The 27,996-nt window shown below is 40.7% G+C and overlaps 1 protein-coding gene across 3 annotated transcripts in view; it reads left to right on the plus strand.

The window, feature by feature from the left end:
- Positions 1–24,509, plus strand: part of pex14 (peroxisomal biogenesis factor 14) — a 49,695-nt gene extending 25,186 nt beyond the window's left edge. Inside the window, exons 5-11 of one of the 3 annotated variants that reach the window (XM_078254748.1) lie at positions 6,496–6,621; positions 8,413–8,498; positions 10,026–10,128; positions 14,037–14,134; positions 19,853–19,944; positions 21,805–22,208; positions 23,674–24,509. In XM_078254748.1, the coding sequence (XP_078110874.1) occupies positions 6,496–6,621; positions 8,413–8,498; positions 10,026–10,128; positions 14,037–14,134; positions 19,853–19,944; positions 21,805–22,208; positions 23,674–23,693 (929 nt within the window). In that variant the 3' untranslated portion in view covers positions 23,694–24,509. Of the gene's footprint in view, positions 1–6,495; positions 6,622–8,412; positions 8,499–10,025; positions 10,129–14,036; positions 14,135–19,852; positions 19,945–21,804 lie in introns of all 3 variants that reach the window. The other 2 variants (XM_078254749.1, XM_078254747.1) reach the window with 2 other exon arrangements.
- Positions 24,510–27,996: the final 3,487 nt, after the last annotated feature.

A 27,996-nucleotide genomic window follows, 5' to 3' on the forward strand; every position in this document is an offset into this window, starting at 1 on the left:
GTATTTACATTTTAATCCATACGTGTTTGTTTACTAAATGTGGTTGGCCAGGGATGCACGCACTGTTTTGTTTTTTGTATGATAAGTCTATAAGGGTCAAAGGTTGTGGCTGTAGCTCTTTACCCCGGGGGTCTAACAGGGTTGGTCGATTTAGCTTCAGAGTGCATGATTCAGGCCCTGTGAATAAATGACACACCAGTTGGGATGCTCCTTTGGGTTTAGGAAAATTAATATTGACAAACTCCCTCTGCATTTTCAATGGAATTATCAATATTGCCTTCCAGCATTTTAACCCTTTTACTTAATTTAACTGTTATCGTAAATTTGAGGCATGACACAGAGAGGTTCTCTAAGCAGGGATGGTGGCAATGTTTGCTGGCTCTTCAGTTTCTCTGCAATTCATTGAGATTATTTCTGACACATTGTTTGTGCAATAAAACTTGCAAAAAGCTTTATTACTCTGAACTCATTTAAGTCGGTTCTATATAAAGTGGTGTTGGAAATGTGCAGTGTTATGCAATGAATTTGTCACAGTCGGCATAAGATGAGCAATGTTAATATGTACAGAGAGAGTATGTGGTTTTACTTCAGATAAGCTATTTCTGGTAAGTAGTTTTATTTCAGTTTTTCACAAAACAGTTGTGTTCTTGGGGGACTGTACCTCTGCAGTGCTGGGGGACATTGTCTTCAGCATTAGAGTAGCCAAACATTGAAAAGTGAGCCTAAAAGCTCCATGACAGAGGAAGGTAATCTGATTCCAAATCCATGGTTGCCGGCTGCTACTACACACATCTCATGTGGCTCTAATGACTCTTGATATCTTTTGAAATTTCTTTACTTTGTGTCTCATTATTGACAACTAAGGCATGTTCATAATCTACTGTTGGATATCTCAAATGTAATAAGGCCTCATCAATACCAAATGATGTCATACTATGCCACATTTTCTTCTTACTTTCTGCTTTGTTGTAAACTCTACAGAGCTCCACTATCCAAAATGGTTTGCTCTTACTGCACTTTAAGTCAATGAAATATGTATGATGCTTTAATGCAGATTTATTTTGGAAAGTCTGTTTCACTGTAGATCTAAACAAGAACCCTCGATTTGCATAAGAACATTGATCTCAGAGAGAGAGAGGGAGAGAGCGAGCAATGAAACCCTAAGCACAAAGTATGTTTGAGTAGCACTCTGCAGATTTCGTACTGTAGGATAACTCTTGGTTTGTATGGTATAGTCATATAACAGTGAACCTGGAAATCCTGTACATTCATACTTGATCTTCCCTGAGTTGTTTCAGGAAAGTGTTGCAACACACTAATTTCAACGTGAGAGCAGTATTTGTAAATGTTTGTTACAGGGAATTGTGTCAAAAACAGCAATGGTAAGCTCCACCTTTTGTGGACCAACATTTCCGTAGTAATTATCTAACTGAGTGGCATTTAGAAAATAACTAATCTAAGTTGAAAGGAGTATAAATCATGAGTTAAATTTAAGTTTCTATGTTGACAAGAGCCCCTCTTCAAATGACTACTTTTCCGCAATAAAAATGTCCATATGTTGATATAAGATAGTAATATAACATGATCGGTCATGATGATTTCCGATAAGTGTGTCACGATTTTGACTTTAAATCGAAATCGACCGAAATTAAGTTACATTCTCGAATAAAAAAATGGAATCGTCGATGCTGCCACGCCCCGTGTCACGTCCGGTCGGCTTTGTCAAGCGGGGAAAAAAAACACGTTTAAGTGCTGCAAGTCAACCTTCGACAGAACTTGAACCCCCTCCTCTTTCAATGAAGTCGCCGGTGTGGAAGTATTTTGGATTTCCAGTGAGTTATGTTGACAATGTTCGTGTTGTTGACAAAAATGCCACAGTTTACAAGCTCTGCAATCTGATATTATATTGCGTATATATGCAAGTCTAGTCTAAAAATGCCATAGCAACCTGTGCTTTAAAAAATAAATAAATGTAAAAATCGAGAATCGGATCGAACCGTGACCTTAGAATCGGAAATGTTATCGAATCGAGGATTTTGAGAATCATGACACCCCTAATTTCCGATTAGTTGCTTCCTTTTCTGTCTCACTTGAGCCATATTGGACTTTTGCATAGACATAGCAGCAGGCCAGTACTCACAGTCCCTCTGTTTCTATACCCAGCATGAATTGTCCTCTCAACCCTTTGACCTAGAAACTCAATCATCCTCCTCCTCAACAGACACCACAGCAAATGTGTCAGTCTTAATTTCTAATACAGTTTAATGTCATATTTATGTAAATACTTCTGGATTTTACTCTATATTAACAGCCAGAAATGTCAAAGCACACATAAAATGAAACAATACCATCTCCCGGTAGAGTGGATTTTAAATTGGATTCCTCTTGCTGCCAGTACTTACGCTGGACAGCTGATGAAGGGGAAAATAGGGCCCACTTTGATTGCATGTTGCAGAATCTTTACACAATAATCTTGCTCCTGCATATTATTTCCCTGCACATTTGTGCCCTAATCTGCACTGAAGAATGTCTCTCTGGGTTACATCTCCTTTTTTTTCCAACGAGATCCTAATAGTGTGGTTTATTTCAATATTCATTGAAAAATGTAATTTTCAATGAAAGTTTTCCTTCAACTGTCAATTTCAGGTTATGAATTGGCAATTATGCAGTCCAATATTTCTAGCTGCCTTTCTTGAGTCCTTGTTGAATAAACTGGCTGAAATATTGAAACTTTGTCACTTAGATGTAATATGAATCAAGGTTGAAACCCAGATGTTTTTTTTTCGTTCTTTTGCAGACGAGTCGGGAAATGAGTTGCAGCCATATCGAAGCAATTTTGCTTTACTTGTTCCTTGCCAAGATCAAGTAAATTTTATTGTGTTTGAGTGAAATATAATGTGCTCCAGTCTCATCTAGTGAATTGCGCCATCTATGTCCTCTATAATTAACAGATGTAACAACTAAAGAGCGTTGAGCCCCATTTTGGCACCACCATTAAGCCCAGACAATTAACAGTTACACACATAATTACCAAAAAAAATCAAATTCTCAGGACAAAGTCAACAACATTTTCCAGTTTTCAACATGTCACTTTGACCGTGGGCCCTAAACTGACATCACTTGGCGCACCCAGACTACCAAACTGAGTGCTGCTTGTTTGGGAGAGTAATGCGCAGAGAGTACATGTAGCATTACAGGTAAATACAATGTTAAATGCATTACAGGCACAGTACATTCTCTGTCAGTGAGACATAAATGATGGCTTGACTTATTTCTTTTTAATGCCGTCCCGATTGTTATTGAGTTGAATAAATAATGCTAATAGATTTCACCCTGAGTAGAGGGCCAGTGATCGAGGGTCACAGGGAACACAGGTATGCTGTTGGTCTATTACCATACCATGTTTGAAGGTAAGGGTAAGGATAAGGTTCATCATCCCAGATATTAATAGGATGCTGTTTGTAAGTGGGGTTATGTGACTCACCTCTCGGACAAAAATGACAATGACCAAGGCCTCCATAGAAGGTAAAGGGATTGATGTGGTTATAAATTACTCCACGGCGCCACCTAGCCTAGGCCTTGCCTACTTTGTCATCAGTACAAGGCGATAAAGCAGGGAAATGAGAGCAGAGTCCCCTTTTTTAATACATAAATGAATACTCTATGAGAGTGGTCATTATTTAGGGCATGCTGTTTTCAAGCAGTTGTACTGGACCAAATGACATGTAGAATCTCCCTCGCCAGCACAGCATGAGAAGTTGCACTCGACTTCTTAATAACCCATTGACCTCCATCTATTTATGACCCCTGCCATGCCTTTTTTTTTTTTTTTTCTTAATACGATATTCAAAATGTAATTTTCACTCAAGGGCAACTTCATAATTCAGGCCTTGGACAACAGTGAAAAAGGCATTCACCTTTTAACACCCAAAATATTTTAGTAAGCAATTTTTATAATTGGCTGTCCGGCCTAGGTGTTGACCCTTAAAGTCCAGAAGTGCCAGAATTGTAGAAATGAATTAAATGTAAGAGCCTTGCTGCCTCTTTGCCCTTTAAAAATACCCAGAGAATATGAGCCACTGAAAATAGAGCTGTAAATAACCCGACGAGCAATGGGTTTTCCTTTAAATAAATACCGATCAGGTTTATGTTGAAAGACAATAGAAAACGTAGCCCAGATATGCAGTTTACAGTATTTATAGCTGTAATATCGAGGTGCCAGCACCGTAATTTCATGCCCCAATGAGAATGGCAAGGTCAAAGCAAATGCTTCGGCTGAGCATCTGCTAATACGGTGACTCATAAACAGGCACTGCGTGTATCAGGTGCACCAAATAATACAGTATAATGAAATACAGAATAGCTTTCCATTATTGTTCTTTTTTATGGTGTCGTCATTAGGTGTAATTTATGTCTTAAAAAATTCATCTCCCAGCAGGTCGATCTGAAATAGGGGTCCAGGGGTCATTCCACAGGTTTTGGAACCCATAATAAATTTCACCATCCTTTTTTTGTCTTTTCCCTTTTATATGTAAAACTCACTTTCACCTTGTTCCCTTTTCTTTTGGATCTAAGGACTCTTTCATTTGCTGTTGTCTTCTCCTCAACAATAAACAGATCAGAGCATACAACACAACTTAGCAAGCTGTAATTTGACTAGTAAACAGCTTCAGAAATTTCCATTTTTTTTTTGATGCAAGGTACAAAAACCTTTTTATTTGGGGCATAACCAACATCAAAGATGTGAACAGACATTGCGATGTACATACATTAAGCTCAATAGCAGCATAAATGTGGATGTAAAAGAGACTACATTTCAAGGTCAAATGAAAAAAAAACCTGAAGCATGTTTTTATTTCTTGTCATTCAGTGAAACTGAGATCTTTGCATGTCTCACTCAATAGTCTGCCACCATGTAGTCTGCTGTGGTCAGATGAATCAGGAGTCCAGGGACACATTATTGCTTATTTGACAGTGCAGTCTGACTGCACAAACTCAGCACATGGCGCTCACCACTTCCTGGCACTCAGGACCTGCTGTAGACTACAGGCCGGCCAATATTTGCCTTCAATTATTCAACAATTTTCATGGCCATTTGAAGTCCTCGGAGCATTTAAATAGGTGACGGCAGGGACCTCCTCTTGGCATAAACTGTGTGGTAGATTATCAAAGGATTTCTTTATACTTTTGGGCTGCTAATACAGGGATAGGTTAAAGTGGGATTTCTGATCAAGGTCTGACCTGCTATTCAGATATTTCAAATGGGAGGTTTTGGTTATGATATCTTATCCACCTTAAGCAATTGAACATTCTGCTTTACATGTTTACACAGTTTATATTATTAATACTCCACAAGGGTGTTACTGTATTCTTCTTTTGTGAAGACCACTCTGGTGGTCAGTACCAGAGATATTAGAGTCGGGCTCTGCGTGCTTAATGCAAATAAAGCTATCTCTTGAAACACTGCAAATGAACCTTTTCCAATTGCTTGATTTCTCTCAAAGGATGAAGGAAGTGTATTCTGATTCTTATTATCTAAATCCTGAGGGAATAGTGCAAGTAAAAGGCTTTCGTACAAAGGGGATTTTCTGTCAATAAGCAAGGGAAATGGCTAAAGGAAGTTCTGGTAAGATGTTAGTGAGAGACACACAGTGAACAATGCAAAACATAATGATACAGACTGCTGATTTTTTTATAAGGTAAACCATGCTTATTAATGAGCTGAGAGCTGCTGTACTTGTATTGGTTCTTTGTCTTTAGCTTTCTCCTAATTTTGCTATAAATTGGTTAATGTTTTTTAATGTAGTTTACCAAAAGTTGTAATTATTTTCCTTTGTTTAGACTAAGTCGCTCATTAAAAGAAGAGACCCGCAGCATATGGCACCTGAAATAAAATCCTTTCTTGCCACAAAAGGAGATGTTCATATTAGATTTTTTAACTCCCTTTAGATTCTCCATCAGGGAGCCCTTTGCAATTTAATCATCACTAAAATCATTAAAAAGATCTGAAGATTAAATTATATTGGCATTTGCAAAATTATGTAATACATTTACATTACAATGAAGAAATTAAAATAATGCATTTTCGCTGTCTGGGGTGTATGAAATCTCCACATGGGAAATATAACTGGAGAAGTGGACAGACTCTTATTTTCTTTGCCTTTGGTGGCAGTTAATAGGCTAGCAGAGTTTCAGATTTCATTGCGTGTGAACCTTTCTACACTATCTTCTTTTGATGGATGTCCCTGAAACGGAAACTCTCGGTGGAGTTTTTGAATTATGAAATGAAAATGTATTTTTGAGAAGAGGTCAGGTAAAATTGAATGAAGATTTGTCATACTTTTTCTAAATTGTACTTAAAAGATTTGTGGGCAACTTGGGAAGTATTTAAGCATGCATTATGGTAGCCAAGGAGCCATTTGGTGTTCCCATTAACACGCAGTAACTACTGTATACCCCCTCCGAATGTCTTAAAGGTGTGTGTCTTGATTCCAGGGCTGACGGATGAGGAGGTAAATTTGTCCATCCTGCGCTCTGGCAGCACAGAAGAAATCCTCCCTCTGAGCCCTGTGGGGCCCCCACATCCACTCCATGCAACTCAGCTGGCTCTTGCACCACAGAGTGAGTACACACATCATTTTCTCCCCTTTGATACCTGGTGCATATACATAATATTAATATGTATGTGCACATCCTCACCTAATTCAAAACTTAAGCCTTCTTCAGGTTTGCTGTTCCATCTTGTTTTTATTAATTTAAATCCACTAAACAGGATTATCGGTCGCTCCCCAAATACCAGGAACTTTACAAGTGTTACCATACAACATTTGCCTTGATTGTGAATTCAAATACAGGGATATGACATTGCACTGCACAAGCTCATGAAGTCTCTTGCCATTCTGTTTTAAGGGGTTCCACACTGGTAAGACCCCACCCCGCAACCTGTATCTTTATTACCTCAGGAGGTTATGAGTGCTGTCCACTGATTTACCAATGCAGAATGAAGTCCGTGTAATGCTTAACCCATATGACAATGATTCCAGATGTATTCCACCCTCATTTATTACCACACTGTCCTTGACTCCCCTGGCATCTCATGTTTTGTAATGAAAGTGATGTTGATGGGATGGCCATGTAGTTAGGGAGACTCGCGGCTCTCCGTCCATAGTGGGGGGTTTTATATCAAAACGGCTATAAGGGAGCTGCATAATGAGGTGAGAGCGGGGATTCTTGTATGGGGGGTCATGCTGAAAAGAGGGGGCTACCTTCCTTTGATGTCCTTGTTATGAGGATGGTGCACAGGGACCCGCATCCATCTCTGTCGAAGTAATGGATACTCTGATCTCTATTTCCACGCGGTAGAAGGACAGGAAGGCCTCTACTGAACCCAATAAATTTGAGAGGAGATTGGAAAAACGGGGGATGGATACCACAGTTCCACAGCTTAAGTGACCAAATAAAAAAGGAAGATGGCAGAGTGGAAGTGGTGGAGGAAAAAGGAGAGACAGAGAAAGAATGAAAGGTCCTAACGGGGGGGAAAAGAGCAAGTGAAGACCCCTGGTGATGCAGTGAGGCTTGTTCAGGGTCAACCACCTATCCCAAGGACTCCCAGGCCTTTCAGAAGCACGGTATTCTGGGATAGGTGATAGTCTATCGCAGCTTTAATGTTGATGAAGACCCAAATTTATGTGGTTACCATATGGATGCTGGAGAATGACTCAAAATTTTCGATAGGAAAGGTTGCAGGTTCATCCCTCAATGCTGCAGCAGCAATGAAATGTGCCCTTGAGTAAGGAGAATAAAACAGCATTCACCTTGAAGATATACCATATAGTCCAATGTGACAGCAGGTCTCTCATTTTATTTGCATGTCAAATCACACAAGTGGTAAGGCACAAGATCAATCTGGTTTAGTTACTTAAGCTAGTAAACATGTACGACATAACCCATTAGGTGAAATCAGACCTGTAATAGAATATCAGTGGCGTATTTTAGCGGCCTAGCCGCTAATAATTTCATATTCATTTGGGCCCCACCAGAGTAAATAAAAGTAAAACTCACACTGTATTTCATTCAGACCTGTTTGTTGTTTAGTGACATTTTCAGTTGAATGCCTCTCTTATGTGGGGAATTTCCACTTTGACAGACAGTTGGCCTACCCAGATGACAGCTTGCACAATGACACACTTTCACATTATCTGTCACTCAGCAAGGCATTCAACTTCTAAATACACACACACACACACACACACACACACACACACACACACACACACACACGTACACACTCTTACCTTTTTGTATGTTTTAGTTGTTTTAAACGTTTGCATGCAAACACTGTATTAGGCCCAACCCCAAAATAATAAAACTTCAACTTCACATTCAGCTCATGGGATTCATCCTCCTCTCCAGGTCCAGCAGGGTACAGATGGAGAGACTATGGTGCCCTCACTATCATTATGGTGGGCATCGCCTTTGGCTTTCATCAGCTTTACAAAGTAAGTTACAGCCTATTTCCTCACTGACTTTGCTTTCACAGTTAATCTTTCTAAAATGTGTTGTACAAATTATCCTTTGCATCCTAAGATCTGTCAGTACTGCCTCTCCCTGATTTTACATTAAAATGGGTGGGCTTAGCAAGTACATCAGTTTATGATGAATTATGGTGCTAGAATAGAAGGCGCCTCTGCAGTATGTAACATCACTCTGGTCTTGTTATTAAAGCAACCCTGTTTTACGTCAAAGCATGATCTCATTTGAACCCCTTCATTTTAACTTACCCCCCCCTCAGATATATTTTTTCCCTTTAAAAAATATAGTTGCTAACACAGCACACAACCATTTTTTTGACGTCCTACCGTCTAAAAATAATCACCCTGGTTTTTATCGGGCTTAGCAGCCCTTGAACATGAGCTCATGAGGCCCCTTGTCCCCGGTGACATTAATCCCATAGTGGTTGTTAGTAGTAGTCTGAGTGGCATGTGGAAGCCATTACTCTCGTTTTAGAGGAGGACAGGAGCTCCAGCAGTAGCTCTCACCCTGGATGACAGGCTGTTCTCCTCCGTGTGTGCAAGAGAGAGAAAGGGAGCGCGTATCATGTACTTGCATATGCCTACCTGACCCTGTCGGACATACTGGCTTCTCTATGGATCCTGTTACGTCCTAATATTTCATCCTTCTTTACACAGCCTTTCACAAGGCTGCACATGCACATTCACGGTCCTCTGCCCCTTATTCCACTGTCCCTGTGGTCTTTGACTGACAAAAACACACACTGCACCAGTCCACTGTTTCTTATGTGCAGCAGGGTTTGCCAGCCACTGGTCGTCTGGGAGGTGGGATTCCCTGGCGGGACGGTGCAGGTTGCTGTCATGTCACTGGAGCGTAGCGCCAGTCGCACCATATGTCCAGGCTTCTGCCCATACTTTATTTATGTTATGGCGCACCTTGTAAACACCACACTCCCAGCAACCCACTTATTAATTACCACGTGTTGACACTCATTTAATCTTTTTCTCGAAAAAGTGTTTATTACTGGCACTGGTGTGGCTGCTTGCCACCTGAGTTGGAGAGAAAACCTGGCTCAGGCAGCAGAGCGCTGCAAACCGTCTGTGAGGGATTAAGTGATCCTTATTCAGCCTTAAAACAAACAAAAAACACCAGCCCAGAGATACTGTATTTCATTTACAATGATATGAAATAGAGATGGCAGCAAATCTAGAACTAGCAACTATTTGAATGATTATGTTTGATAAATAACTGTAAAAACATTGTTTATTAAAAATGTAGGTTCATTTTGTAATCGACTAATGGTTTTAACACTAGATGTGTGCACATGCCTCTATCACTTGCTTGGACACGCCGCATAAATGCATGCACCTGATCAGGCATTTTAAAGGCAATAGTCCAATAAAATAATGCCTTTGACTGTCCACTGCCAAGTCTAGGTGGCCCTGTCTTTTTCTCATCTTCTGCTGGATCCAACCAGGGAGAAGTATAATATTGTGTCATGCTTTTAATTGCAGAAATACATCCTTCCCCTCATTATGGGCAGCCAGGAAGACAAGAAGCATCTGCAGAGGATGGAGAGCAACATTGCGGCAATGAGTGGCACGCTGACACAGACAGGTGAAGATTAATATCTTCATCACTTTCTCCCTCCTTAACATTTTCCCTCATTTATCTGTCGCCAAAATCGGGGGGCCCCGCACGTTTTTAACAAATGACGCCGCTGTCATTTCGCTTTAATTTGAAATTGCTTGTTTACTGTCAGACTCGAGCTCAATTAATTACGTTTCGCTGAAAAGCTCTTAACCTCGGAATATTAATGAGTAGTTGGGAAATGACAACTTACCCCCCCCCCCCCCGCCCATCCTCTCTCACTCCCCCCCTCCATCCGTCTCCCCCTGCGCCAACCTCACCCCCATCCAAATCTCCACCGCCATCATCATCATCCACCCTCTTCCCTGTAGGTTGGGAGAAAGTTCATTTTAATTTTGTGTGTGTGTGTGTGTGTGGCATGGCGCTGTGTGGCGTCTGGGCTCAGCACTGGCCCTAGTGTGATTAAGTGCACGGTGACAGGTGCGGCTCCCATGTTGGACAGGTGAGGAATCTCAACCTGGCTGTCAGACATGGAGAGAGAGAAGCAGGGAGATGCTTTCCTAGCTCTTCGTCAGTATAATTAAAAATCCAGGGAGGCGTAAATGAGAGAGGCACTCTGAGAAAGTTTGGTCTCGTTAGCAGTGCTGTTGATCTGGAGTGTGTTTTCACCTGAAAGGTACTAATATTTGAGATAGGTAGCCTGACAGAAATAGACAGTAAAAACTACAGTTTAAAAAAACAACTAAAAAGTTACTCAAAGGCAGTTTACACAACAAGTTAAATAAGAGAACCTAGATGCATTAAGTAACAGGACATTAAATCAAAATTAAAAGCAGTTCTAAAAAGTTTTTAGCAACTTTCGGGCAATTGTAGAGCTTTGAGGGCATATTTATCACATAATTTAGCGTTTTAACGTTAATGTTTGAATTATGAAAACGTTAAATCAAAATGTGTATTTCAGTCAAATTATTTTTATTTTTTTTAAATTGAATAAAGTCGCCTTCAAGTGTACGTGAGCTGTGCGCGCCTGTCTGTATCAGATATCAAAGAAAGTAAAAACCTTCCCTCGGGAGTTTTTTATGCCTAAAGAGATTGTGAGAAAAACTGTATGAATAACCATCATGCAGGTGTATACAGGGTTTTGAGCTGCAGAGAGAAAAAGAAAAGCCAGACTGTTTCCACCACAGTCTGTACAATAGAAATGTAATTTCCCCTTGGGCGATCAATGAAGTATGTTCTGCTTCTTCTTATGTATTCTTAACTTGAATCATAAGTATGGCCTTGTCAGTTTCTATTCAAGTATCCTTTGTTTGAATTTCTCTTGTTCTCCAAATTAAAACAAATTAAGTATTTGAGTTTACAGCTCCTGTCACGAACCCACATACTGTAGATGAAAATATGGCTGTTATCATTTTATCCAGTCACACCCATGCTATTGTTTTCTGGCTGACTAAAGTAGGTTGAGGGCAGCAATTTTGTGAGATTGCGTGCGAGGTGTGCCACCCTGAATCTGATTAACAAATATATGCTCTTTTATGGTCATTTTCTCCCAACTATGCAAACACATTTCCTCTGGCTATTCCAATGTCCCTTCTTGATCTACTTATCACTTTCAGGCCATTTGCCAACTTACAAACCCTGTTTTGTTTGTCAGTATAGACAGGATTTCACAGTAAGAGTCCTCCTGTGCTTTGCAGCGAGTAGGTGAGCCTCCAGTTAAAAAAAAAACAAAAAAACCCCCATCTCAATCAAATATCTTTTCTTCAGCCAGTGTGGGGAACTAATTTGCTATGACTGCAGTAGCCAAACTGCTATTGTAGTTAATGACTGTTGTAGTTAACAGTTGGGGAGAGGGGTTGCAATTACACTGAGAGTTTTCTCCCTCTGCTTTCCCTTTGTCTTCCTCTCCCTCCCGCTTCCTCTCTCCTCGCTGCACTGAGTAATACCGACCGACTGCCTCGCTGCTGCCAATTGCTTGAACCCCCTTTTGTTAAAGTTCATGTATTTCTCTAGTGCCGGGCGCAATGAGGTGATGTATCCTTTTCAATGGTGACCACATTAGTCTCTCTCGCCAGCCCCAGCTCGAGAGTAGGGGCCTTGACTCCCATTATGATTTGCCTACAACTTCACACAGACAATTAATGAATGGATCTTGGAACTACTTCAGCGCACCCAGGCTGTAATGGAATTGTGCGGCTGTTTGGGCACTCTTTGTTGGTGGGAGCCATATTGGTGACCAGCTGGCCATTAAAGACAGAGACAGGCCTGGACATATGTAGTGTACATTATATCGAGGTATTTACTGAATAATTTACTGAATACACAATGTGCACCCTCCTCACAGCAGCTGCATGCCTCACGCATCATCTTGTCTGATTCTCTCTCTCTCTCTCTCTCTCTCTCTCTCTCTCTCTCTCTCTCTCTCTCTCTCTCTCTCTCTCTCTCACACACACACACACATATTGCAGCTACAGTCTCCTTCTGATTCATGCCTGGCCAAAGTCATTGACTTCATTATTCTTGGCTTCATATCTGTGATAACTGGGGATATGAAGTTATGAATTTTTATCAAGTGTCTGAACAGTACAAATAAGTCAACTTTGTGGAGAGACATGAAAGGAATTGGACTGTTTGGCTGAAGTGGCTGAAAAAGCAGTGCCACTGGTAATTCAGGAGGCACAGCATTATAGGCTGGCAGACTGGCACACACATCTGGATAAGCTGTTTTGTGGTGAGATGGAATTGGAGACTAATAGGGCAGCTCTTGGTTTAGCGTGCACACCCTGTCATAGTAACACCTTTTTTAAGCAGGGATGGCCGCGGTATTTTAGTTTTATTACCGTCTTTAGAAAGGCTGGTCACACTATGGAGCACAGACAGAGTAACAAACTCTAATTGTTTGCGGTTTTTGGCCCCAACCAACGATCCTGCTCAAACTTGTGTTCCATAGTATTTTGCAAGCATGAAAAGATCAAATGTTTTAGCACCCCACCTATATTGATACAACTCCACCCATTTAAACACAGGTGTCACTGCAAGATATTAGCTTCTTTGAAAGATCAAATATTTTGTCTGTGTTGTTTTTTTCAAAAGAAACACAGCCTCTGAGCCGGGCTCTGTCTTTTGTCCTGGCCCGGGTTAATGTGAGAGGAGGGTTCTTAACATCCCATCCAGGCAGCTGCAGCTCAGGCTTTTAACCATTGGCCTGACAACCTCAGCAGTGGACCGCCACAATATCTGTTGATGTTAATCCTATTAGGCTTGATTTAACACTTTACACGCCCATGATTTATATGAATGTTTATTGGTTTTCTGTAATATAATCAGCTCGGGGAAACTTAATGCATTGTTTGGTAATACACGCGTGACTGGAAGCAGGGGGCAACAAACTGTGCCCAGTGTTTTTTGAAATCATACACCCTCGTCCAACACCAACACTTGAACTAATTCAATCTTCAAAGTCAATGGAAAAAGAACAATATTTATTAGGATTAGGGGGGACATTTTGTCTGGCAGCCTCCTCCCAAATGAGAGCCTTGTTTTTTCCTTTGTTGATCGTTTGAGGATTTAAGATGCATTAGAAGGCAGTGTCTGGGTGGATAATGGAAGGTTAGAGACTGTTATTTGATTTAAGTTCAGGCACTAGAGATTAATATCTCCAGCCTATGTGCCCCTCCACCTTCTTCCCACCCCCTACTCTCAGCACCTCGGACCAAAAAGCTGCGACTTAAGTTACCGGGTATTAGCTTTGATTACAATTCTTAGAGGACAGCTTTGATCAGTGACACAAGTTGAGTTCCATCAGTTCTGTCATTGACGCTTAAAATAAATAGTTCAGTTCTGTCACCAAAACAACCTTATCACAACACAATCTAACTTCCCTTTTTTTTTAAGTGCGCTAAATTTGCCATCTGTTTTTCTGCTCGTTTCCACAGTCAGCCAGCTGCAGCAGACCCTGGTCTCTGTCCAGGAGCTCCTGATCCAGCAGCAGCAGAGGATCCAGGAGCTCTCTCAGGAACTGGCTGCAGCAGAGGTACAGTAGCTACCATCTCATCAGCAACTCAGCAGCGCCCTTCACTTACCATCACAGTTTGCAATTTCCTGGAATATCAGTGATTTCAGTTAGACCTCTGAGATTCTACCTATTTATCATTCAAACTTTCCTTTTGTTTTGCATCACCTTATCCTCCTCCATTGTTCTTACTGTAATTCAGTTACAGCAGCACATTTGTTGCATTTGGAGGTGCCCCTAAATGTTAATATAGTGTGTCAAGACACACCTGTTTGTTTGAAACCACCAGGACCATCTAACTTAATTATTTCAGAAACAACATTTTTGTGTTATTATATCTTGATGGCAAACTAACAACAACAACAACATGAAACAACTTTACAAAGCTGACAGGAAGTGTATCTTTACTGTAGTTTGAACATGAAAGTTACGGACTGCACCTTCAAGGTCTGTTATGTATGATTAATGTTTTTGAGGAAAGCTAGACAGGCAGTAACTTTGAAATTGCAAAAGAGCTCCGTAAACGTAAAGTTGCAGGTTGAAATCTCCAGATTGATGAGGAGAGAGAAAAGGTTTCTCTGTGGCCTCTGTGTACTAAAACCTCTTGCGCAGCCCCGAGTCATAACTACCTAAGACAGACAGCCTTATTATACTGTATATCATCAGAACACAAGCTGCAAAAAAGTATGGTGCATCTCATCATGGGACCATAATCTTTAACCATATTGCCTCCTCGCCTTGATTTTTATAGACAGTGTTCATAATCTACTCAGAATTGTAAGTGTTTAAGTGAATCGGAGTGAATGACTGGTCTAAAAACTTATATGCAGGGATGAAATGTTGCTTGCTTTTTATAACACTGCCCATAAATCGCTTTATGATCTCTGGGCTCTAAAAAAGTGCCTTGGAAGGGACAATCTTAGACAATGTTTTATGTCCACAGCTTGTTTAGCACATGATATTTCACTGTAGCATCTGGATATTGCAGGAAAACATATGCGGACACATCTGCTTCGGCACAAACGAGGAAGAAAAATATGAATCTCTTCCCTGGACGAGGTTCAGCAAAAACTGACTACTCATAGCTCATTTGTGCTGTTTCAAGTTCTAAGCCACACGGTCTCTCTGAGCAGTGTCGAAAGCAGCAGCGGCCCAAATCAGCATATGTGAGCGATGATCTGATTTGGCCCATGCTGGTCTGAAAATTATCTAAGGCTTTCTGTCAGGCAGGCTGTAGGCCCCCTTCAAACGATGAGTTCCCTCCAGCATAAAGGGACGAGGGATGTTTTTTTTTTTTTTCATTTGTCATCTCCAAATCACAGATTGGATTAAAAAAAGTGTCTACTTCATTTGCTATGAGTGCCTTGTTGGGCAGCGGTAGTGTATTAAAAGTATTATTCACATCAAAACACCCATTAAACAAATCATAAACTCTGCTTTATAGCTATAGTGTTGATCTTAAATTTTCCCTGCGAGTCGGCACAAGGCCCTCTGTTGTCTCAAGCCACGGGGGAAATTGGGAAATTGTTTTCAGGTCTGGGATGTTTGATGAAAAACACATGTTGGAGCTGGCGAGCCACTTATCATTCACCGTTTGCGGCTTTCGGGGTTTGCCTCACCACTCCGCTCAAAGTGCGCCAGGCTTAGCAATTATACCTCTCAACGCGGAAATGTGTCTTTAACCCGAAACACATGGACACTTCTGTTTCCTCAGCTGCTAAGTAAACATTTCTAGTAGTTTGGAAACCACTCAATTGCGGAGTGCGTTTACTGTCCCTAAACTGGAGACGTCATTATAGAAGTGAGTTTAGACAGACTGACTCTCGTCCACACGCACACACAGAGCACGCACTGATGCTGCACATCTCCAGAGACAGTTTCTCTCTTTTTCACTATTCTCAGTTATCATGACTCTCAGAGACATGCTGTTGTATTCTTCCCTTGGTGTAAAGGATGTATTTGCCCGAGGATGATTCAGCCCTGATGTTAAGCAGCCTAGTCGATTGCTGCTCCATTATCATTACAAATCTGCCTGTTAACTGTGTTTTCCCTGCTGTCTCAACTTACTGATCGTTCTCTTTATTTGTGGATACTACATAGAAGATTAGAAACCGCCTTCTTGCTTGCGCGAGACAAACTGCCAGTGGGAAAGTGCATAAATAGAGTGAAATCAATTGCACTGTACCAGTGTTTCCACTCAAAAACACTCCTCTGGGGACTTCCTTTTGAAACTAATTCCATCATAAATATACATGCGTTACACTAAAACACACTGTCTGCCGGCGGAGTAACTGTGAATTAATTTGCCTTCAGACACTCTTAAACAAGCCTTGTTAAAGATCTTATCTTGTTGCTAATGGTCCACAGGCATTTATCTTCATTTAGCCAGATGTGTTGCCGTCCTTGGGTGCTACTAGAGTTGATAGTTTTTATTTTTTTCTTAGCTTGTAATATAATTTTTTTTCTTGAGCACTTGGTTAACCAGCAGAAATATGCCAACCCCTATTACACCCAGGCCCCCACCCAAGACATATTAGTTACAAGGCTTTTAAACCAGTTACAGGAAATCTTTACTATGCACAGTATGTACATAGTAAAAAACACATCCAGTGGTGGTTGATGATGTAAGAGGTGTCACTCTCCCAGTTTGAGTTGTTATTTTGGTTTTGCTTGGTTGGTTCATTTGTTTGTTGTTTATTTGTTCATGCATGATGCTTTTTGCGATGTGCAGAGCCAAGCGGAGAATTATGTTCTCCACTGTGTAGGCCACACAGAGCCCTTAAAGCCCTGCACCTGTACACCAGGAAGTATGATAGAAGTCAAATACCAGATGAAAGAGCGAGATGTGCACCCATAACTCTTAATCTTTTTATTTTTAAATCTATGATTCAGTTTTGCACATATTGCCTTCTTCAGGGTAAAATTGTCAAATCTAGTCTTAAGGACAGGTGGGTCAAATAAATAATATAACGGCATAAACATTGAATAATAAATAGTTTATAAAGAGGTCATACGTGTATGCAGCCAAGAAAGGCGTCTTAACATATACATATGTCCACATCATAGGAACCAGCAGCAGCAGAAGTTGAACATCTAAATCAAGTCTACAACATAAAATACAAAATGCAATATTTAAGGTTAATGAAAAATAAAGACTTTTGGTTGTAATAGCATTCATATAAGATTAGTCAAGCGGAAAAAAAAAGGTAAAATAATAGTAAGAATAATAATCGTCTCATTCTGCATAGCAACTCAAACATGAACTGCCATATATCCACAGACCTAGTAAGTATTTTCTTGATGACGGTGCTTTTGTAATCAAAGCCGCTAAATCATTGCAGAAGTTAAATATTTTGATCAGCCGTTTGTTAAAGCATCACAGCGTACACACGCGTGCGGTCTATCGGATATGTGTCAGCACTTCAGGTGGGGCTTTTAAAGTCAGCGGTGTTTCTTTCAATCTGTCCAGTCACTGATACCCCTCCACTCAAGCAGCCAGTGCACTTAACACAAGATTCTTACACAATGTGTGTGTATACACACTCACATAATGTATCTCAAAGCTGAAATCCAGTCCTGGCCCAACATTTAATTAGGTTTCTTCAGACTTAATAAGACATATGTCAGTGGTAGTGTTGTGTGACACGTCTTGATGTGAGATATTATATGGCGCTGCTCTGTAGATGATGCACATTATGTAGCTGGCGGTTAACAATTCTACTCTCAAGCCTTTGTTTCTTCTGTTAAGTGATATAAGTGTATAGAAATCATTTTCAGTTATTTGGAGCAATTTGCATATTTCTTAAGCTGATTCTATGACTTGGAAGTCTTTTAGCTCAGCCCATAGAGCAATTAATTTTTTCCGATGTAAAATGAGAGAGAAGCAGAATCCAGCCTTATTATACGGGTGCCTTGGGGAGGCGAAGGATTAAGATGGTTCTAATGAGGTGACGGCTGTAATAAGAGTGTCTTCAGCAGGCCTCCGATGCACCACCTCTAAAACATGGCTCCTTATCAACGAGGTTTAGGAGTCGATAAGAGCCACAAAAAAAAGCCTCCTTTTTTGTCTCCCTTCTCTTCTCCTCCTCTGCCTCCCTTCTTCCACTGTAAATGAGTCTGATCCTTTTCAGATGTGATTCAATTAATTTCTCTTAGATTTAATTACAAGCGAAAGAGTCCAAGTTATCCCTCTCCCCTCGATAGGGGGTCCACGCTTCCTAACAAGCTTCCTCTGGTGAGTCAGGAGAGTCTTAATTACAGTTTTTACTTTTCTTTTATCCCACTTTTTCCCGTGTCTCCTCCCTCTGGTCTCATCAGTCTATCCCCCTGTTCTCACACATTTGTGCTTTTTATCCAGGAATGGATTGCGGATGGGGAGCAATTATCTACATCACTGGTTCCCAACCCTTTTGGGTTGAGACTCATGACGCCCCTTCACAGGTTGCATTTGTCTATGAGCAGTTCAGGCAATGATTGTTTCATTTGGATTATTTTGAGTGCCCTGAGGAGGTACAACAGGGAAAATGCAATGCTTTTATTTAGTAGTCCGTCCGTCTGTCCCATTCTTGTGAATGCAATATCTCAGAAACCCCTGAAGGGAATTTAAAAATAAAAAACATCCATTTGGTTTCAAGGATGAACTGGCCAAAGGTCAAGGTCACTGTGACATCACAAAACACGTTTTTGCCCATAAATCAAGAATTCCTACGCTAAATATGACAGCTTTTTACACAAATGTCTAATAGGATAAAACGATGAAGTGATGACATTGTTTATCCAAAAGGTCAAAGGTCAACTTTACTGTGACATCATAATGTTCTGCAAAAACGCTTTTCTGGCCATTATTCAACGCCATAACTCAGGAACAGAAGGGGAGATTGTGACCATACATCACATTTGGTCGGATACGGAATTGGTGATACTTCTTTTGAAACTGTGGTGATTGTATAGATTTTCTGAGCTTCTGGGTTGACGATGTGGGTGAAGCATCCATGTTTTGCCAAATTGTTTCAAAGTTTTCACTACTTCTATTATATGAGTCTGGACAGACATGGATGTAAACTGCAACTTGACCGTCATTTTGTAGCTCTATTTGCCAAAGTTCTGCCTATCCCTAAAAACGTGCTGCAGGGACAGATTTTCGGCAGCAATTTGCCATTCAAATACTTGCCATTTTACCCCCTAGCATTTCATGCCACACCAGTGTTATCACACACACATGCCTTTGATAAAAGAAAAAAAAAAAAAAACTAACTGCTAAACTATGGTCTGCCTTCATGAATGTGGCCATTGTTTAAGATAAAGTCATTATCCAAAACACTGGACAACGACGATCTTTTCTAGATAGTATGGAAATTATGTAAAAACAGCATGATTCACACTCACTGGATTTTCTGAGCAGTCGAGGCCATACATGACGTGACTAAAGGGATTGTTTGTCCTCCTTTCTGTCATCACCAGCAGTCGGCCGTTGTGAGGTTGTCATGGTGACAAATGACCTGACCACACAAAAACGTGGCTTTTAGCATTTGCATTCACGATATTTGTTTACCTTGTACCCTATGTCCTTTTTTTCAAACAAAGCTTTTTTGTATTGTTTCACGTTGTTGAGTCTGAGTACAGAGGAGTTGTTGAAAGACAGATGTTGACTTTGTGCTGCGACCCTGCATGTTACATGAACAGTGCTTGTGTGTGTGTCTGTGACGTTTTTTGTGTCTCTCGCTTGTGTGTTTCCTATAGGCATCGTCTTCAACTAACCGAGTCCTGGACAACCAAACCGTTGGAGAGCTGAAGGCTGAGATCGTCTCTTTGAAGGGCTTACTGCTCAGCAGGTAACAAAGTTATCCAGACCCCGTCACAAGGTGTGTGTGTGTGTGTGTGTGTGTGTGTGTGTGTGTGTGTGTGTGTGTGTGTGTTTAAGGGCCAACTCCGTTAACTTTGGCCATATTTAATTTATGCCTGACATTAAAATACTTTTGACATAATCTCATGTTGCTCTTTAAAATTACTCTTGTACTTCTTGTATTTATTTTTTGGTTTGCACATGTGAAATGTGGCCGTATTCTCAACTGTCATTTTTTTTCACCCCACTGGAGTTTGCAGACCTGAACTTAACTGAGTAAACCCCATCTGCTGAGGAAGACTGCAAGATGTGGAGTTTTGAGTTTAAATCTCAAAAACAACTACAAAACAGCAATCATGCAATCATCTTTGCATGCATCTATATTACAGTACTGTTGTTGATAACCTGAAAAGTCTGTTGTTGGGACTCAGTAAATAAAAGAAAAGAACACATAATGTCACATCTTCCAAATGACTCGCACACCACACTTAAAGCATAATCATTAATCTCAAATATGTTTAATCTCACAGGCACTAGAGGTTATAATAGTGATTGCACCATTTATTTTACATCACAACTTGCCTCGGCTGATTAGCACACTGCAGGCATCAGCTGGTCTTCTGTGTTTTAATGCTTTTATTGGTAAGCAAGATAACCACACACATGCATAATTGCTCCTATGCAACTTTAGTCATTTTATGAGTGCAAAATGACACAAAACAGCGAGAGAAATTATTTATAGGAACTGAAAAATCTGCTGTGTCCTGATAAAACATACTTTTCAATCAATCTTGCGAGGGTAAAATCTGAACGTACCTACCACATGTTAATGCAAGGTGTAAAGTATTTTGTGTTTTTTAAAGGTCTCATTGTATACTGCCAGACATCCCCTCATTCTTCCCATCTTTGTTCCTCAATCTAGTCAGGCAGTGCCCAGCTCAGTCAGGCCCATTAGCATGCATGATTATGTATCAGTGTCTATAATGAAGCCTGAAGTAAGTGTGTACATCAGAAAACCAGCAAGGATGAAAATTGCCTCAGAACTGTCTAGTTGAGCATGTTTTGTACATGCTAATCAGCGATAATCCCTTTGTCATTTGCTTTCTTGACTTCATCCTGACTCTCACAATGAGTTTTCTGGCAAAGGCTTGAATCACAAACTAAAGGCTCTGTATCACCATCTGTCTCCAAACGTGTTCCCTTTCTGTTCAAATGATCCAAATCATCTCTAAACTTTTTTTTTTTTTTTTTAATAACCACCAAGAAGTGCTTATCCCATTACGATTCAACATTGTCTTTTTGATCTTAAAAGCTGCAGTCAATGTAATTAAAACCATCTTAGAGCTTCTTTACCAGGTGTGACAAACATCTGGCTGTTTGGGGGGGAAAAGCTATTTTCTCTGCTGTAATTATGAGAATTACATAGGGTGCTTTGTGTGTGGCTGCATGCTTAAATGTAAACTACTGTTGAGGATATGTTCTCATTCAACACCTGACTTAGGAAGCTATATACTATATAGTGTTGTGGTTGCAGTATGCCTAATTATGGCTGATTACATCATGGGAAGTTTTTTTTTTTTAAAGATTTGTTTTGGGCATTTCAGCCTTTAATGGAAAGGACAACTAGATGTGAAAGGGGAGAGAGAGGGGGAAGACATGCAGGAAATCTTCTAGGTCTGACTCGAACCCTGGACCTTCTGCATCGAGGCATTACACCTCTATATATGTGCGCCTGCTCTACCAACTGAGCTAACCCGGCCACACACAAGTTTTTTTTTTTGTTTTTTTTTTATGAAGTTGTAATCAGGCCTAATTTCTTTCCTCTCTCTTGTCTGTCCCCCTTCCACAGGAGACAATTCCCTTCCACTCCCACTATTCCTAAAATCCCCTCATGGCAGATTCCCCTGAAGCCGCCATCAGTACCTGGCTCGCCGCCAGTCAACCACACCAACAGCAGCAGCGACATCTCCCCCGTCAGTAACGAGTCTGCCAACTCCTCCCCCATTAAAGATGGACACCACTGCCCCCAGGATGCACTAGGAGGGCCTGATGGAGCGAATGGTATCAGTGGAGATGATGGCACTGTGGGCCTCGGCGCAACACTGACCCTGGACCTAAAGGACCAGGTCCGCATGGAGGTGCAGAGGGAAGAGGAGAAGAAGAAGGAGGAGAAAGAGGAGGAGGAGGAGGAGGATGTCAGCCACGTAGAGGAGGAGGAGTATCCTGTAAGCATGCAGACAGTGGCTCGGCGAGGTGGGGATGGACAGATTAATGAACAGGTGGACAAACTGAGGCGGCCCGAGGGTGCCAGCAATGAGAGCGAGGTGGATTAGATAGCAGTAGAGAGCACAAAGACACTCTCCAAACACGGCTTCTCGTCTCACCTGACGGCTTTGTTATATTCTGCTCCTCTCTGTTCACACTTGTTTTTTTGTTTTTTTTATCCATCTTCACTGTCTGTTTCCACTTGTTTTTGTAATATCGTAATCTTGAGCAAAATGAGGAGTAGGCATGAGAAGATACAAAACTGACAACTATTAGAGTGTCTAGTTGACACACGGCTTACCTCGATTTACTTTTCATCATGCAAACTAAATGACTGTATCCAGAGCCAAGTACCATGCTGTGACGTTTCCTTGAAAGGAGAAATGACAAGCAGTAGTCAAGTCAGAATGACTTTAAAAGGCTGTGTGTGACTGACAGCTTTACATTTTCATAATTTGATCAGATAATTCACCGCTTTGCCTTGGTGTCCTTGTAATTGTATAAAGGCTCGTCTTATCCAGACCAAAGAGGCAGAGCTGCAGAGAATATCGCTTCTGTATAGAGCAGCTGTAGGTCAGGAGTCATATGTTGGTACTTCAGTCTCAAAGTTACCGTGAGCTTCCAGAGAAGCATTAGCAGAGGTTTTCTCCCTGTTGATGGCTATAGGAGAGGACAAGCTCTTCCAGGGCCGGAGCTTTTAGCCTCTTTTATGTGTCCTTTCGCATTGGTGTCAGTCTGTCAATAATTCACAAGGCCAGCGGGGTGGCATTTGGGTGAAATAAAAGCCCTGAAATTCGAGATTAGAATGTGATGACGGGCTTTGTTCCATACCGGTGTCAGGGTGCTCATACGCTCAAAGGAGGGGAGATGAATGTTCCCCCCCCCCCACACACACACACACACACACACACACACACACACACACACACACACACACACACACACACTTTACTTTTTCCCTGAGGGCTGAATTGTGCATCTTTTGCGAGTGTGTTTTGCGCGTGGCAGGCGAGAAAACCCAGACTGTCTGCTGAGCTGTATCTGTGTCTCCAGCAGGGCAGCTGATTTGGTTTGTGAAGTATGTTAATAATCAAATGATCAACAAATAACAGATGTATTAGTTCATGCAGCTTGAAATGTCAAGGAGGCTAAAAGCGGAAATCTAATACAGAAAGCCCAGTTGCATTGTATCATTTTCTGTGAGAAACCCTGCGGTCCAAATTATGTAGGGCCTCCTACAGTGAGTAATCTTTACAGAAAACGGCGCCAATATTTTGTAATTAAGCTGCAGTAAGACAACTAGAGCTGCCACAGATGGAAGTTGCAGAACTTGTATGACTTTTTTTCTCAGTGTGGAGGTGGATGGGGGAAGTTAGAAAAACATTGCCCCATGATTGAAAAGGAAAGTAATAAATGAATACTTGACTTATTGAATTACTCACTCTGTCTCCAGCTAACAAGAAGAGTCCATGAGTGAGAAGAAGGGATATCAGCTCTGGTGCCATTTCCACCTCCATCACATGGCCCTCATAGAACAACAGAAAAGGTAGAGGGGCACTGCAGATTTCTGTGTGACACCCGTCCAAACCTACAGATTGTTTATGTTGATTGAGTCTCTGTTAAACGTGTCGAATGATGAGAAAATAATGCAGTATGCTGTAAAATATATTTTTTGATTTAGTAGAAAAGAATTTGTATGGATGAATAAGGTTGGGTAAAAGAAGTACATAATCACAAGGTGTAACTCATGCTACTTAGCCACTGTAGAACCAGTGATTGGTCCTCTGTAACCTACTGATTACTGTCTGAATGTCAGCCAAAATTGTACATAATGTAATAAATCTGTTTTTATCTCAAGTAGAATCTCTGTTATCTTCATTTTAAACCAACTGGACACTAAATGCATGCTACTGTATGTTATTATTAAAGGCTAAACCTAGTATTACAGGGATTTTCATGTTTATATTTTTCCCTTCAGTTACATAAGTATATATTTTGGAACACACACAGCTAAATACTTGACTTGCATTAAAGAACAGGGTGCCAATTCTAAATTATAATTGAATCAAATGTACCTTATTTGTATTTCCAGCAATCCAATGAACATTAAAAGAAAGATACACAATAACAAAGATTAAATCACACAGATGTACGTCTTTAAGTGGGTTGTGCAGTTTTCATTTTTAATATCTCTGAGATGTTCGTGTGAATGTGGTTGTGTATGTTCAGGTGCAGGTTTGGCTAAAAAATTGAGTTTGGTAATAATAAAATCTGAAAAATGTGACTTTCCATTGTGTGAGAAAATGTTTTTGTCATATTTGTTTACCATGTTTGAGCCTTATATGTCTAGTAACATCAGCACTGAAAATCTTTGCCATTTGCAAGAAAACCAACATTTCTGAAATAACCAAACTATTCAGGTCAAAGTTTGTGATTTAATCTTTGTGGTTCCTGAACTTTATGTTTTTGTGTCACCTCTCCGAACCAGCTGTAATAGATCTTTAAGACCAGATACAGATGAGAATACTACAGTACTTTTCAGAAAGCATGACAAGGCAGGGACTTTCAGCTTTTTTTCAGCTTTCTCTCTGGAAATGAGTAAGTCACATAATTACACATTATAAGTGTGAAATGTTGTTTATTTCTGTAGGTGGGTCGTCCGTGTGTCTTTTGGTTTCTGCTGTGGGAGTAGGACCTTCTCGAAAAGGGTTTCCTATTCTATTTTGAATACATTGTAGATGACGAAGATAGCCATTATAGACTTAAATGTAACTTTTAAAAAGTGCTTCATTTTTAAATAAATATCTTGTGTTTAATCCAACAGTAAAGACAACTCTGAGGCAGGGTGAGACAGGCAGAGAGAAGGAAAAGAAAGGAGGTGGTAAAAGGATTGCAGAGACCAAAGGTAAGCTTAGATTGTTCACAGTAATCTGATGTCACCAGGGTGAAAAGAGGGACCAGTATCATTTATTGACAATAAGTGTTTGAAAGTGGCCTGTTGAACTTATAACACGCTAGCAGCCTTGTGAGGATGTAATGCTTAGACTAAATGACAGAATTGCTAAATCGATGCAAAATGTAGAGATTGTTTTGCTATGTGGCGCAAAATATGTCAAGATTGGCATGAGGTGGCGCCAGAGAAAAGCCTTGTTGTCTAAATCCGATTGGTTTATCCCCATGGTTTATCCTCCTTCTTTACAGTGTCCGTTTTAGGACATCTCGGAGGCAGCTTGTCAGGCAGGATGCTTTACATTGTGAAACTTTCAGCAGTCTAAGCTGTTCCTTCTCATTCCCAGCTAAACTTAGTTACACTTAATATGCTAAGCATAATAAGCCCTAAGTTAAGGCAAGCTGTACCAATGCTAAATATGGTTCAGCATAGTTACATGCATAATTGTATGCATAATAACTTATATAAGAAGCTTTGTACGAAACTTGCATGCATTAGCTATTACCATGCTAGTGCATCTGACCACTTTCCCGATTACGCATTGTACTCTATTGTCTTTTTATTTCACACATTCTTCTTTCTTGTCAAAACCTGAAGCCTACATTACGACGTTCCACTTCCGGGATTCCCCTGTGAAATTCGACTGGATTTCACTCTTTTCGGCCGGATGTCCGTTTCCTACCGCTTTCTTTGTGTTGGCATTTTAAACTCCTGTTGATTTATGAGGACTATGGTTAACTGCTCCTCAGATCTCTGCAGGGTAAATACAGACCGCTAGCTAGACTATCTGTCCAATCTGAGTTTTCTGTTGCACGACTAAAACAACTTTTAAACGTACACGTTCCACCAAAACAAGTTCCTTCCCGAGGCTATTTTGCAGCGGCACCGTGGCTCTGCCCGGTGCTTACGCCGCCCATGACGATTGTGATTGGTTTAAAGAAATTAAATTACATTATGTGTCATTTAGCTGACGCTTTTATCCAAAGCGACTTACAATTGCTATATATCTGAGGTTGCACGCCTCTGGAGCAACTAGGGGTTAAAGCGTAACTCTCGCCAAAATGCAACCTAGGGTCTTTTTGTGAATGTACCCGAGTCAAACTTTCGTCTAAAAGCATATTTAGGACGGAAGCGTCACTTTTAAGATTTACAGTATTTTCGTTTTTCGGTCAAATGGCCTTTTGAATCAAAGTCCTAGGTGCACTTTTACGCTAGCCTCAAAATAGCTATTTTTAAAACACTAAGAAGGCTCGACACAACGTGAAACTTTGCTCGAAGTATTACCAGGGTCTCTACACATGAACGCAAGCATTGAGAACATTGTTTGTGTACACAGAGTTTACTAAAAAGAAAGGTTTTGAGCAACTCACTGTAGCTGTTGTTCTTCCGTTTACCGTCTATCGAGCCAGTCAAAAGTAGTTGAGGGAGGAGAGTAAAGATGGAAAGCTCCAAAAGCTTAGTTCCATATAAATGCACGGATAATTCGTTGTTTTGTCGTTAGTGAAACATAATATTGACCTTGTAGTTGAAAAAGGAGCCTCATATAAGAATGACATTTCCTCCTATGGAGTCTGTTCATTCGCATTCGGAGATCACCTATTTTGGACTGGGAAACAACTGCTAACGTGAGTTGCTCAAAACCTTTCTTTTTAGCAAACTCTTTGTACACAAACAATGTTCTCAATGCTTGCATTCATGTGTAGAGCCCCTGGTGTTACTTCGAGCAAAGTTTCATGTTGTGTCGGGCCTTAGTGTTTTAAAAGTAGCTATTTTGACGCTATCATAAAAGTGCCCCTAGGACTTCCATTCAAAAGGCCATTTAACCGAAAAACGAGAATACGGTAAATCTTAAAAAGTGACGCTTCCGTCCTAAATATGCTTTTAAACGAAAGTTTGACTCGGGTACATTCACAAAAAGACCCTAGGTTGCATTTTGGCAAGAGCTATGCTTTAAGTGTCTTGGTCAGGGACACATTGGTTGATGTATCGCAGTGGGAATTGAATCCAAATCTCCCACACCAAAGGCATGTGTCATATCCACTGCACCATCACCCCCCACCAATGCCAATAAACCAGAGCACGTTTTTCTCCCATCCCAGAATGCTGTGTGGACTAGCCAGACCCTACTCCGCTCCGCAGCGTGTGGATGGTCTGGCACAGCGAGTCTACCCACAATGCAACTTGGAGTGTGTTGTGCTAGTAGCAGCTTATGTAGCCCAGAGCCGCTAGCCTATCATCAGATTCTGTACAGTTCCCTTCAGAGCCAGATAGAGTTACACCTGAAACTCATCCCCGCACTGACAGATGTCACATAGATTTTCATTCAACTGTATCTTGGCTTGAAGTGGAATCCATTTTTTGTTACATAAGCTGACTGTCCTGACTGGATGCTGCTTTAGATGTAGCCAAAATGCTAATATATACTGAGTATACTGTATGAAACATAGGATCCAAGCCTAGATCCATACCAGAAATTCGCCAAATCAAAGCTATGGAAGATGTAAATCCCATTATAAAGTGAATGTGTCCTGGCTTATATCTATATCCATTAGCAAATTATGCAGCAAAGTTTATGAAACTGTGCACATTTCATGTTGAGTAACAATCCTCAGAATCTCAACTTCAATCATTTATTGTGATTTACATTTGAGCGAAAAAGGGTGGATGCTGTTCACACAGGTTGCTGATAATTCTAAGATTCCTAAGAGCATTGACGGTACAGCTCAAATCACACACTGCCACAGTGTGTTTTTTAATATGCAATTTTCTACTGTCAAGGTCCCACCATAAATCCTCATCCCAAAGAAAAGCTGGGCTAAAAAAGCA

The sequence above is a fragment of the Sander vitreus genome, chromosome 7, assembly GCF_031162955.1.
Source record: "Sander vitreus isolate 19-12246 chromosome 7, sanVit1, whole genome shotgun sequence".
NCBI lineage: Eukaryota > Metazoa > Chordata > Actinopteri > Perciformes > Percidae > Sander > Sander vitreus.